Here is a 14,071-nt window from a genome sequence, read left to right as displayed (position 1 = left end):
GGCACACTAAGAACACAGACTTGTATCTGGGGTGAGAGAAAATTAACTTAGTGGTGTCCGAGTCTCAGCACTGAAGACACAGGCAGGCAAAGAAGTTAGCAAGGCTGAAGGCTGAGTGGACTGAGGGGCGCGCTTCATAATGGGAGGATGAGGGAGAAAGAGGGCCAAGGGGAGACAGCAGCTTGCCAGTACCTTAGACTTTGGGGGTCTGACGTGAGCCAGAAGCTTGTATACCTCCCAGTTGTTCATGAAGCTCCTAAAAAAGGAGAGAGAGAGACAGCGGCGTTTTCAGGCCATTCCCCAAGGCCCGCAGCCAAGGGGATCTGGTCTGAAGTTCTGTTCCCAGCATGAACTTCCACAGGGCAAGCTTCCAAGGACATGAGTGGAGCCTGAGCAGGGATTGGGGGCGGGGGGCGGGTGGGTATAAACCAGCTTGAAGTTCCACAGGGCAAGCCTCCGAGGACAGAAGCGGAGCCTGAGCAAGGATTGGTGGGGCGTGGGAGCAGGTGGGTATAAAGAGGCCATAAACTTACCAAACACCCCTGAGCACCACCCTCACCTTGCCTAGAGACCCTCATGATCTAGCTGGGTCCACATACAGCAATAACAAACTGTGAAAAGCTAAGGCCAGGGAAAGAATCCTGGGAGTGAACCAAACCCCCTGGCCATCTCACAATTAGTTCTCTTTGGGAAGAAACTGTTGCACAGACAATAAGAAGAGAAGAAAACAGAAGCTCCTATTTTGGGTCTGTGCTACATCGATTTCTGGCTTCATTCTGATGTCTGATTTCTGTGGCTAGTGAATTCCTGGTCATCTCCTCACCGGCCCCTCAGCTTCAAGGCCTCATCGAATCTCCTTTCATCCATGGCCCTGGTCACGTCCTTGGTCTGAGGGAGAAGGGCAACACTCAGGCCAGGGTTCCGCACACAGCTGGGTTCCTTCCCATCCCACACTGAGATTCTGCCCGGCTCTGGGCTGGTGACTGGACCCTGCCCATCCAGGACCCACCCACCCCCGCCCCGACACACTTTCACAGAAGGAGAAACGTCAGTGTTTTTCCTTAATTTTCTGAGTAACGAGCAGCAGAAGAAAAGGGCTAAATCTAGGCTCTATTTACTAGAAGATGTGCAGGATGGCAGAGCACACACAAATAACACAGCATCTCCCTCCATTCTACACCCAGGGCTCCAGCCTCACGGTGGCCTCTAAGTTAATAAGAAAATTAAGACTGGTCATCTGCAGATGACCACTTAGGAAGAAAGTCTGATCCCTGCCCCATGCTTCCACCGCTTTCTGCTCTGTGAGCCAGTGCTTTAGCTGGGGGGGCTTTCAGAGATACAGTTCCAGGCGAGGCTGGAGCTTGTCTGGCCTGTAAGTCATTAGGACTTCGGAGTCTCAGAGAGAAGCATCCAGGAGCTGGGGAGCCAGGCCTGAGAGGCAACCTGACACCTCAGCTCCCAGCCACTGCATCTGCTCTGTGGTATCAAAGGAGCGATTCCTCTATAATTAGAGCCATATTTCCTGAGCACTCAGCATCCTCCAGACCACTTACACATCTTCTCTCCAATCCTTACACTCATGCTCAAGGTGAATACTTATCAGTAACCTCGTGATGGTTCAAGAGAGAAATCAGAGTGAGGGATGAGCTATCCAGCCAGACCTTGATAATATTTCCCTGCTTTTAATAGGTTTGGAGAGAGAAGCATGTCTCCTGCGAGTGGGTTGTAGGAGATATTGGGTCTCATTAGGTAGGATGTAGCAGGCTGCATCTTCTTTAGGAACATCTGTCAGATGGGGAAACTGAGGCTTGGAGAGGGGACAGCTCCTGCACAGAGCCCCCTGAGTGCCTTTCCCTCATGTTCCTTCCTGTGGCACACAGCCTCCCCACCTGCACCCTCCTTGGCAGCCCCAGGAGCTGCTCTCTCTCCCACTCAGATCTCACACGGATAGGGGCTGGGGCTAGTAGGAAGGTGGGTTGGGGTCACTACTCACCACCTGGACACACTCCATGAGGGGCAGGCGCACAGCCTGGTTACCAGAGAGGCTCACCACACAGGCTGGGGTGTCCGGGGTCCCCTCCAAAAGTGCCATTACTGCTTCCACACCCATCCTGCTGCCCTGCAGGAAGCAAAGCCGTTCTGGTCCAAGCCTCCCCTCTGGTCTCAGCCTGGAGGACCTGGTCATCCAAGGCCCTTTCCAAATCACGAGCTGAGTTCCACATTTAAGGACTATAGCCAAGAACTCATTGGGCTTTACCTTCTGACCCACATTTCATCTAAAGCTTGATGATGCTTCCTCCTTTTGCCAGAAGAGCCCCCAAGGATTCTTCCTGGTTCCAGGGAATCATATCCACTATAGTTATCAAGAGAATTACTGGGGCTGAGTAAGAGTCCCTTCTTGATGAAAGTAGGATGGGGGTACAAACAGTGTCTAAGGTTAGATCTTAATCTTTCACTCAGGCTGTAAGATATTCGACCCTAGTGAAGCCTAGCGTCTCCCATCATTTTTTGCAACAAAAGAGAACTCTTGAGCATATGGCAATGAGTCAAGGCCCACTGCGGTCCAGTGGCTGGTGACGGAGCGGTGTGAGCAATGGTTGAAGCCCCTGTGCTGGGAAGGACAGCAAGTTGAGGGTTCCACAGAGCCCCATGACTTACCAGGATTCTGTCAAAGGCCGACGGTGTCCCACCCCGCTGCACGTGCCCCAAGACGGTGACTCGGGTGTCATATCCCAGACGCTTAACCACCAGCTGAAGGGACAGAGAGAGATGCAGAGTCAAGGAGAGGAATCAAGCAGGGACCCAAATAAATCAAGGATGACTCAGCCTCTTATCTTGTAATGATTCCTGGGTGGGAGGAAACCAGGGGGCCGGACACCTGGGGAGAGATGTGCACAAGAACTAAGGGGAGACTCGGAAACTACTGGGGAACGGGCCTGGGGCCGGTAAGGTGTCACGGCCCCTCTGGCTCCATCCATACTAACGTTTTTGATGTCTTCAGAGGTGATTGGTTTCCCATTCTTGTCAATCGCACCCTCAGCTACGATGATGATGTTGAGACGAGAACCACGGTTCCTTGTCTGGTTGAGAAAAAAGTGCAAAACGGTCAGTGTCATAAAACTGATGGACAGGAAAGCCATCTGCAGCAGAACAGGGCAAGGGGATTTTCAAAGGGCAAGACAAAGTGCCAGTACCTCGCTGAGCCGGCGACAAAGGTGTTCCTCCCAGTCGTCATCTGGTGGACACTCGGGAATAAAGACCCAGTCGGCCCCACAGGAGAGGGAAGTGACAAGGGCCAGGTATCTGAGATGAGAGCCAGTAGTGTCATGGCAGGAGCTACAGATCGCAGCCAGACGACCCCATTCCCGACAAGGCCACCTAGTGCCATTGGAGGTGGAAGGTCTGCGGAGCTCCTGTTTCACTCCTGGGGTGAGACAGCTGCTCAGTGAGCTTCTGCCCCTCAAGAGGCCCTTCTATTCACACTCACCTGCCCCAGTGGCTCCCAATCTCAGAGCACTGTCTGCTCTTTCACACTGTATGTGTACAGTGTGTAAGGGAAGTGGGTGCGGATGAGGAAAGGTGGCCACACCGAGGGAAGTGTGTACACCTCCTGATCCGCCCCCACGGGGAGCCCCCCGGGTCCCCGGAGAAGAGGAAAGGGCTACTGCTTGTACACGGAATAAACGAGTTAAGATGGTGGGGCAGTCTTACCCACAGTGCCGGCCCATCACCTCCAACACAAAGGTCCTCTGGTGGCTGCAAGAGAGACACAGGGCTCACACAGTCCAGATGTTCCTATGGCCAGACCTGCGGGCCACCACCCACATCGCGGCCCAGGAACCTATCCTCAATGTATGTTTATGCTGTGGGCCTTCTTTTGAGAGACCTGGAAGACCCAGGGGAATCGCTTTAGCCACAGGGTGTCCTTCCCAGGCCTGATGGTGTCAGTACTGGTGTCAGTACTGAGGCACTGTGTCTGGGAAGGAGGGACCAGGAAGGGAGGGGGCAAAGGGAAAAGAAGTGGAGAGAGGACTCGACTGACCTGGAATCCTCCAGGATTGCCCTTGGGAGACTGCCACCCCTCTGTATCCCCATTCTCCTGCACTGCCTCCCCTGAGTCCCTCCCATCTGACCTGTGGCATGATGGCCTCTACGATCTCTGTGATATGGCTGGAAAGGTTTGGGGGGGCCCTGAAATTGTCTTAGTCATTTAGGAGATCCCACAGGTGTTAAAGCCTGCAGAGCAACACGTGTGGGTAGACAGTGGCCAGAGGCGAGTCTTATGGTATGGAGCAGTAAAATTCAGTGCTCCAGGGATAATTCTTAGTTAAAAACAGTGTTCTAGTCCCCAGAAAACTGATCACAATAGTATCACAGCTCAAGCACTTTCATCTTTTCTAGTACTCAGCCAGCTGATCTATTCCAGCTCCATCCTCCCACGCTGCTTCCTCCTGGGCCCCCACCTCTGAGCGGTAGTAGTGATGGCATCTACAATCTCTATGATCCGGTGCAGGGCAGAGTCGGTGCCAATGGTCATATCAGTGCCACAGAAGTCATTGTCAATTGAGCCAACCAGCCCCACGATGTTCAGGTAGCTGGACTTGGTAGCCTCCTCTGCTGTAATCTTGCCTGATGAGGGGAAGCAAAGCAGGGGGCCCTGGGTGAGGCCCCCAGTGCCAGGGAGCAGGTGCCTGGAGAGGGCAGGGGCTGCAGTCCATGACAATTGTCAACAATGGCAGAAAGAGGAGGGCAAAGACTGCCTCTGGGTCTGGGCAACAACTTTCTCCCGTGAGAGGAGGGGCGTGGTGTGCACATGCGCAGAAACCACACTGACAGAGCAGCGCTCACCTGATTTCTGGAGGTCACTCAACAAGTCACTCCACTCAGAGCGGAAGGTGTCGGCCCCAGTCAGGCTGCCGTCTCCCCCAATGACACACAGGTTGGTGATCCCACGTTTCACCAGGTTGTGGGCAGCTCGGAGCCGGCCTTCCCGTTCCCGAAAGTCCTTGCACCGGGCGCTTCCAATCACCGTGCCTCCCTTTGGGGAAGAGGTGGGAGTCAGCTCCCCAGGTGACAAGGCCAAATTTGGGCTCAACAGGCTAGGATTCCCCCATCCCAACATCACCACATGGCTCCCTAGGAAGTTCCCTGACATCCTGAAGAGTCACTGGCCCCTTCATGTATGTGTATGTGTGTGTGTGTGTGTGTGTGTGTGTGTGTGTGTGTGTGTGGTTTTAAAGTTTTATTCTTCACGAAAAGGGTCAATGAAACTCACATGAGTTTCAAACTCCAGAATCATGAATACTGATGTTTAAGTCTGTTGTCTAAGGGCATATAATTGTACAAGCTTAGCCATTAGTGGAAGACATGTGAGTCTCAATTGCCTTTGATACGTTTCTATTTCATTTGCCTAGCTAGCTTGACTGCATTCAAAGTTATTCACTTTATCTTGATTTTCAGCTTGATTTGCATGAGCCTACATGGAACTTTCCCTGTTTTTCACCTCCCTGTAGTTCACTGAGATTTTTTTTCCCCCACTAGTCCCTTCTAAAGAAAGGTGAGATGGTGCTGGCTGAGGCATTGCGGGGTCATTCCCACATTCCCACGTTCTGCTACACCTCTTAGAAGATGGTTAAGATGGGCCTATGCCACTGAAGGCTTTGTCATGGTGACCGTCCTAAAGAGACCTAGGGAATACACACATATATGTAGGCTTCTAAAATGATATCCATCTTTCTCATCTTAGACATGTAAGCAGCAGCAGCAGTGACTTCAGCAGGGGCCAAGCACTGCCAGTCCTTTCCCCTTTGCGCCTGGAGATCTGTGTGCCAGTGGGAGGACCCCCAAGACCCAGGAGTTCACAGAAAAAACAGCTCTGAGTAGGGAAAGCCCTAAACTCCCAGGAGCTTGTACACACCCCAAGAGAGGAGAGCACACCCAGGGTTTTCACAAATCATATGAACTCTGGGCATCCATGCCTTCGTGGGTATTGATGCAGAATTTTGGCTCATTCTCAGACTACTTTAGGGAGGTGCCATTGCCTGTTTAAATCTTCACTAAGTGCTGTTCATTGTTTCTCCTCATGGATTTTTTTTAGGGGATTGAGGTAAAGAATGAGAACACAAATGTAATGTGTAGATTTTTCAGTAAATCAGAAAATGGGTATAGAATGACTTAGAGAAAGTAGCAAAAGGGGCTCTGGATACAATCAAGATCATCTTAGGGTTTTTTTTTTTAACTCTAAAAGGCTATCCCAGTTCCTTCCTTCCTTAAAAGGTTTGGTTTCAGGTCACCTCATCATCATAACATGAGCACTGGCAAACTTCAGCTCTACTTCTGGCTCTGGCTCCAGTCCCCTGATGAGGTTATTTTCAGGGCCTGACCTTCCCCATGACCCCAGAGCAGGACCCATTACATGCCAGCTCCTCAAATCTTACCTATGACCTTTCTATAAAGAACAAAGCGTCCTGTGATCACATCCGAACCCTACATCCTGCCCTAGGAAACCAGGGTGATGTTTTTAAATGCAAAGAGTAAAGGGTAAATGTAGCCCCTCTTTGGTCATAGAAACCCTTCCTACTAAGCCACATCGCAGGGAATTCAGGAAACCATGAGCCCCACCCAAATGGGGTGAGACAAGGACAGCACAAACAGGGGACAGAGCCCTCTGGAACATACCAGCTGAAGCATCATCGAGACACTCTCCCATGTGGCTTCCCGGATGTTATCTCCACCATCTACCAGGCCTTGATAACCCTGTAGGATACATTACATCCATTCAGCCTCTGCTAGGCTTCCCCCAAACCCCCAGGATTAAGACAGGGTCCCTGGGAAGAGGTTCCCTGAGAATCAAGTCACCTCCCATTACTGATGCCTGGGTGCTCCTGAGAAAAACACAGTCCAAGGCAGGAGACATCAGTTGTTCCAATACACTCTTCTAGTTTCTCTCATTCTTGAAACATCAGGATGCCCTTCCTAACATTTAATCTCAATTTCTCTTATTTATGGCTCATCCCATTTCCTCCCAGGGGAACTAGATGACAGATGGTTTTGATAACCAGCAAAAGAGGAAAAAAAGAAGGGGATGTTAGAAGGAGAAAGGAGAGAAACGTGACTTGAAAAGAGACGATAACACTTCAGAGAAAGGGCGAGAGAGAAGAAAGGGAGACAGACGTTAAGAAAAGAAGAGTGGGCAAAGGATGAGTGCAAAAGGAGAAGAGGGAAGCAAGGAGGAGTTAGAACCCTGGAAAGTAAGACAACCGCAGAAACAGACTCATCCTCCTGAGGCTCTGACTCTGGATGTGAAATACTAAGTTGTTTCAGCTTCCCTCTCTGTTTGGGGGGAGCTGAAGGGAAGGCGGAATTACTTCTTACTTTAAATTGAGCAGGCAAGACGAGGATCTGGTCTGCAAATCTCTGGGCCCCACCATCATTACTGGAGCCCAGAGTGGGAAGGAGTGATTCTTGGGGACACAGAATCAAGAGCAATTAGACACGTAACCAGGCGATAAGCAGAGAGGGTGGGGAGAGGGAGTGAAAAACAAAGAGTGATGGGGATCAGAGCAGAGAACCAACCTCATGGACAAAGAAGACACGGGCACCAGTATAGATGCCAACACGAACCACAGCCCTGACAGCAGCATTCATACCTGCGAGGAGGAAAGAGTCAGAGAGAAGTTACTCCTAAGAAAAGTAGCCCTGGGCTCTAAGACCTGAGTCAGTCTTTTTCCAAGGCTTTTCTCTGAATTTATAATCCCCTCATCCAAGTCTTCTGTGGTCCCCATTAACCCTGAATTACTTCACTCAATGTTAACATTACACAACTTACCTCCATTCACCTCCCCAACCTCCCAAAATTCCATCTTTCCTAAAACGTTTCCATGCCAGGGCAACCTGGGGAATAAGCATCTTGCATGCTTTTTGTGGGGTTAGATGCTGCTAGATGCTTGTCAATCATCAACTCATTTAATCCTTCCCACAACCTGGGAGTTGCCTCCATTTTAGACTTGGAAACTGAAGCTCAAATAGGTCGAGGTTACAGAGTGAGGATGAGGTCAGCTTTTAATCCAAATCTGAAATGTCTAAACCAACACTGCTGACCTCCATGCTAATCCCAATGGCTACACCAGGCTTTTCCTTGTCTTCTGCAGTGAATCTGGCATCTGGCTTGTATAGGCTTCTCAGGACAAAGACATGACTCTGGGCTCAGTGACCTGACCCTTTGCAAGTTATTCATGAGCATGTCCATTACTGGCTGGTGGATCCTCCCAGTCCCCACACATACACAGCTTTTTAGTGTTGTTGCGTTGGTGTGTGTTCCAGTGTGCACCACGCAATGAGATCCTCTGGCTCCCAAACTACCAGAAGAGGCTGTGACCAAGTGTGCAGGCACAATTAGTGGAGACTCTATGCTCTCCTTCTCCCGTGCTGATCTTCTCCTGTGACGTGTGTGTGGCATGTGTATGACGAACCCAAACAGCACGCTGTAAATTACTGTTTCCACTGGGAGAAGCAACTAGGCCTGAAACAGAGGGGAGAGCCTTTCCCGCATCCTCGTCTGTGAGTACCATCCTTCTCCTAGCAGCTGCTCAATGACAAGAACCCTGTCTTCCAAGAGTACAGGGGGAGCTGACCTGTCACAACATACAACGCAGGGTGGTGCAGACAACCACAGTAGAAACAATGCCATTGCTAGTGCCCAGCAGTCTCACTGGTGAGACATTCCTGGATCTTCATCTTGGTTACCCTGTCGTACCTTATAATGTAAGGAAGGGCTTAGAGTGATGCCATGACAGATCAACTTCTTGTGAACCACTTAATCACCCTCCCTCAGGTAGCCCTGTACACATTACACATTTTTGTTTCAACCTAAAATCTATTCATGTGGTCCTTAACCTGCCTGGAGAAATACCAGTAAGCACTCGAGAAGCCAGTAATTGGAAAAATCTGCAGCAGCAGGCTAAAACCCATCATGAACTATTGCATAATCCAAAGCTATCTGGAACTGAATAGAATCAAAAAGGCCAGAATATCTATTTTTCAGGTTTGTTTGTTTGCAGGTCGACAAAAGTTGGTTTTACATGGCTTTAAGCTCCAAATCAAACTTAATGCCTTACTATCTACTTACTTAACAAATATTTATTAAATACCTCTCATGTTCCTAACTCTATGCAGGCACTGGGAAAGATGCATCAGGGTATGACAGAGTGTCTAGGGATACAAAGATAAAGGACTTGGGAATGGTCCTCAAGACAAGGGAAGAGGGACTTGCCTGGTGGCCCAGGGGTTAAGATTCTGTACTCACACTGCAGGGGGCATGAATCCTAGTTGTGAAACTAAGATTTCACAGCTGCTTAGCAAGGCCCAAAAATTAAAAATTAAAAAAAAAAAAAACACGGGAGGAATTATAGTGTGGTTCTAATTTGGATCCATATGGAGGGGATTTGTACAAAGTGCAATGGGGATGAGGAGAAGAAGCATCTATGACACCAGGAGGAAGTCAGGGAAGGTGATACAGAAAAGACCGCATTTGTCCTGAGACCTAAAGGATAATTTCCTTTCAAATCTTTTGGTCAGATGGACGAGTCTGGGGACAGTGTTATAGGCGGGAGGAATAGCACAAATAACATTGAGGGTCAAGGAGTAGCCTTACATAACTCTGTATTATAAAGAATAAACTGGAAAACTATAGAGAGATGAAGCTGTGCAGCGGGGCAGGGGCCTGTGTGCCCATTGAGGGAAGGCTAATTTTTATTCTGGAAGCTGGGGTTTGACTGGGGATCCATGGGTGATGGTTTCAGGGAATCCATGAATCCCAAGAACCTGTATGAAAAGCTTTGTGGGCAAGGGCATTTCTTCGGAGAGAAGATCCACAGCATTCATTGATTCTTAAAGAGGTCTGTAACTTAAAAAACATAAAAGTTATAGTCAATGGGGAATCTTTGAAGAGCGGAGGGACATAATGAGCTCTGTGGATCAGAAAGATCACCCTAGCAGCGATGCGGAAGACAGACTGGAAAGAGGGAACACTAGAATTAGATGGCTGCCTAGCTGCAGTGACAAGAACAATCGGGCCTCGCCTGGGCATTTGGGACGGAACAGAGACTGGGCAGGAGAACCTAGGAAACAGAAGCAATGGGACTTCCATCTAATCAGTACATGATTAGATTTCAAGGTGTTGGAAAGGAAGGAGGATATGCTCCATGACTGCCTTAGGCCCCAGGGAAAACTGTGCAGTTAGCTGAGCGGAGGTGGGTTTGGGTTTGGGAAGATCAGGGTGGGGATGATATAGTCATATCTGGATGTACTGAGTTTGAAGTTCTTGTGGGTCATCCATGCAGACCTGGAAGACCGTCTCGAGAAAACAGGTAAAATTAGAAGGGAAAGAGGCAAAGAATGGAACCCTGAGGGACACCAGTGTTGAAGGAATAAGGAGCAGCAAGAAAGACAGGAGGAGAACCAGGACTCAGCAACATCTTAGAAGCCAAAGGGGACAGTTTCAAAAGTGGGAACTCTGACGTAGGTGTCTGATAATTGATCCGAGATGAGAACTGGAAGGTTGGGCTTGCCAACAAGAGGTCACTGGATAGCACTGATGTCAAAACATACTTATTACATCACCAAGGCAAAGTCTAGACATCTATCTGATGGACTTGAAGGAATCAAAAGTGAAAAAATCTATGAAGGGAGAGGCCTTCCCAGAAGCTTTAGGAAAAGCCTGTGTGTATTAAAAAAACATAAAGTCAGAGTCAAGGGAAAGCCATCAGTGCTTTAGGAAAAATGAATAAATCCAATTTTTAAAAATCAGGACAAATACGAAACTACTGTTTATTTTCTAGACTTTCCCAAGGCCTGTGGGATTCTCTTTTGGATACCTGGAGGAGTATAAATCTGTAATCTTACAAAAGAAGGAAAAAATATTTTTCTGAAATGTATAGGTTGGAATGCTCTTTCCTGCTCCTGAGCTGAGGAAGGGTAGGGGAGAAAAAAATTAAAGGAAAACAAATCACTTCAAAGGTTTTAAGTGTAAAACAAACAATAGATGGTGGGCAAGAAACATCTAAGTCTCTTGGGCAGAAGAAAAATCCCACAAGAGAAGAAGATTCTCCTTTCTCCTCCCTCTGCCTTTTTACCATACCAACTTTCAGAGGTCATCCTCCCTGCCTCAGAACTGGATATCTGAGTGTTTCCTAGAAATCAAGTTTTAAGACCACTTTTGTGCCTCTGTACCCTTAGTTCCCTAGAAGTCACAGACTGGGCTGTATAGATTATACTAGAAAGTTCCAGTAATGCTTTGGGCTCTCCTACTTAATGTCACCGGCCTGTTCTGGTCCCAGGCCAGTCCTTGGCTGTTCCATGTTGCCCTAAATAACCCTCCATGAGCAGCTGTCTACCTTATTAGAAGCAAGACGAAGGATAAGATTACAGGCACCACTCAGGGGTACTCTGGGCACAGCCACGAGGGACTCTGGAGAGCATCAGAAGCACGTACTTTGGAGTCTCCAATTACAGCCTGTTGGGAAGAGGCTGTAGGGAGGACTACAGGGGATGGGTCTATGACATGAGATAGGAGAAAACAAATAAATGACTTGGTCACTACCTTTTTGCTAAAATTTTTCTTTCCACCTTAACTGAACTTTGAATAAGAAAAAAAAGGACATGAGGAGCAAACGTTTGTTAGATATAATTATACTTTCTGACGGCTACATAATTAAAAGTTGTAAATCCTAGAACAGCTATGGAGAGGAAATAGAATCCTATTCCAACGAACCTTTAAAAATAGGATAAATATGCTTTTGGAATAGACTGCCTGTCTGAGGACAGAGGGATAGAGCAGGTGACTAAGGTCCTTTCCAGCAGAATATGCCCATTTCATTAGCCCAAATGTAGTGTGGTTTCAGGCAGATTGGGACCACTTCTGGGCTGGAAAGGGGGTTAGGATCTGGCATCTAATCAGCCCAGTTTCTGAGTTCAGGATGTCTGATTCTTGGCCACTCTTCTATTTTAAGATGCTATTAGCCTTGCTAATAGTGGCGCTAGTGGTAAAGAACCTGGCTGCCAATGCAGGAGACCTAAGAGACGTGGGTTTGATCCCTGTGTTGGGAAGATCCCCTGGAGAAGGGCAAGGCAACCCACTCCAGTATTCTTGCCTGGAGAATCCCATGGACAGAGGAGTCTGGTGAGCTACAGTCCATAGAGTCACAAAGAGTCAGACGCAACTGAAGCAACTCAGCAGCAGCAACCTTGCTAAGGTCAGGGAACAACAGAGCTGAGGCGCCTCTGGATCTTATAGAGCTGACCTCTCTCTGCCATGTGGCCTACAGCCTCTAGGGAAAAACCTTCCTGTGCCTCTCCCTGGGAGAATGAGGGCCCCACAAACCTATCTCCAGGCAGGCCACTTCTGCATTTGAGCTGTTATAATTAAACGTTTGAGCAATTATAATTAAACATTTGTTCAAAATGTTTCACTTGGGACCTTTCAGTTGGGACCTCTCAAATCTACTTTGAGTTTGCTGTTTCGCTTCCTTCCTCCCAAGAATTCTATCCTACCACTCTCTGTCCCTACTAACACGCACCTGAGATGTTATACGGCTTTGCAGTGGGATATGTCCCTGGGTACACTGTGCCTGTCTCTAGAATGAGGGTCTCTCTGCTCAGGATCAGAAGCTGTAAGGGCTCTGCTGCTCTTGGATCCATGTTAAACCCTAGACTTCTTTTTTTTAAACCTCCTTCCCTCTCCAGAAAGCTCTGCTTCTTCATAAGTTCATAACTCTGTGGACCTCATCTGGATTTTTAGCAGGCTCTTGCTTCCCCTAATCTGACAATCCAGTTCCACAGGCCACCCTACCAAGGTTTTAGGACCAATATTCAGAGTTTATGTTGAGGAACTCAGTACTAATATGAGATTCTTTCCAGGAGAGGAGAGAGAAGCAACAGAAACCAGGTCTGTGTTCCTAATCTGGCTACTATTCCTAAACTCAGGCCTCTTGCCTCCTTCCTCTGTTTTCCTGTTCATAACAGATATCACAATTATAATTAAACATTAGTTTAAAATATACTTAAAGTCTAGCTTTACTAACATACTAGTTAGAAGAGTCATAAGAACAAAGACGATGGGTGAATCTTTCACTGATGAAGGCGTAGCATCTCCCATCCTGTCTGGCACACAGCAGATGCTCAACAATTCACTTTTTATTGAATTGGTGTTGTATTTACTGCATCATGCACCGATTTACGCACTTTACTTGAATGAAGAATTCAGTTTCTCGAAATCTATCTTTTCCACGAAGCCTTCCCTGGTTAGTCCAACCAAGACCTACCATTTCAATACATAAGTGGATTCTATCCTAAGAATAAGGATAGAGTGGGCTAAGTAGGATAAGTGGGCTAAGACACACTTGATTATTGTTATTTATGTTATTGTTATTTATTAAGAATTTTAATAACATATGACATCTTTCCTCATTAAATTACAGTTCCCAAAGGAAATCAGCGTCTCCACAACACACAAGACAGGGCTCTATACAAAGTGGGTGTTTAAAAACCCAAGGGAAGAGAGGTGCAGAGGGAAGGGGAGGCCAGCTGAGATCCCCTTCTTTCTCTCTTCATCTTTCCATATACCTGACAGTTCTGACTCCCAGGTCTCCTGGACTCAAGCCAAAGGACTTAGCTTTCTTCCGCCTGCCGCCCCCCACCCACCCTCCACAACCTTTGGTATGTACTGATTAACTGCTGCTTTTCCTGTTTGTTTAAGGGTTAAAAGAATGGAAGAGCAGGAGAGGTCAGAGAAAACAGAACGGCAGAATGACGTGGACGTGCGTGCGCCTAGGAGAAGGAAATGTGTTGTGAGAGTGAGGCGCCTGACCCTGGTCCACACAGGAGCCCTGACACCAGAGTTGGCTCCTGAAGATTTGCTAGAGCCCATCAAATACCAGTTCCAAATCCCCTCCTTTTCCCAACATTTCCAATGTACTTGAAGTGAATCCACCTACTGCCTTCTCAACAATTTTATCTCTTTTTAGTCTCCTTTCCAATCCTGCTTGAGAAAACACCAGTTTTCTGAGTACCGAAG

At 48.0% G+C, this 14,071-nt stretch overlaps 1 protein-coding gene across 3 annotated transcripts in view; it reads right to left on the bottom strand.

The window, feature by feature from the left end:
- PFKM (phosphofructokinase, muscle) overlaps positions 1-14,071 on the bottom strand; it is a 46,093-nt gene that overhangs the window by 6,868 nt on the left and 25,154 nt on the right. For all 3 annotated transcript variants that reach the window (XM_027542691.1, XM_027542688.1, XM_027542690.1), the window contains 11 exons: positions 7,576-7,649; positions 6,679-6,756; positions 4,849-5,038; positions 4,464-4,629; positions 3,712-3,756; positions 3,195-3,303; positions 2,985-3,080; positions 2,659-2,751; positions 1,994-2,119; positions 824-888; positions 193-256 (listed from right to left, as the gene is read on the bottom strand). In XM_027542691.1, coding sequence (XP_027398492.1) covers positions 193-256; positions 824-888; positions 1,994-2,119; positions 2,659-2,751; positions 2,985-3,080; positions 3,195-3,303; positions 3,712-3,756; positions 4,464-4,629; positions 4,849-5,038; positions 6,679-6,756; positions 7,576-7,649 — 1,106 coding nt within the window. The remainder of the gene's footprint in view (positions 1-192; positions 257-823; positions 889-1,993; positions 2,120-2,658; positions 2,752-2,984; positions 3,081-3,194; positions 3,304-3,711; positions 3,757-4,463; positions 4,630-4,848; positions 5,039-6,678; positions 6,757-7,575; positions 7,650-14,071) is intronic.

This window comes from Bos indicus x Bos taurus, chromosome 5, assembly GCF_003369695.1.
Source record: "Bos indicus x Bos taurus breed Angus x Brahman F1 hybrid chromosome 5, Bos_hybrid_MaternalHap_v2.0, whole genome shotgun sequence".
NCBI classification, from domain to species: domain Eukaryota; kingdom Metazoa; phylum Chordata; class Mammalia; order Artiodactyla; family Bovidae; genus Bos; species Bos indicus x Bos taurus.
The sequence above is the reverse complement of the archived record's forward strand: the minus strand, read 5'-3'. Positions and strand labels throughout refer to the sequence as shown.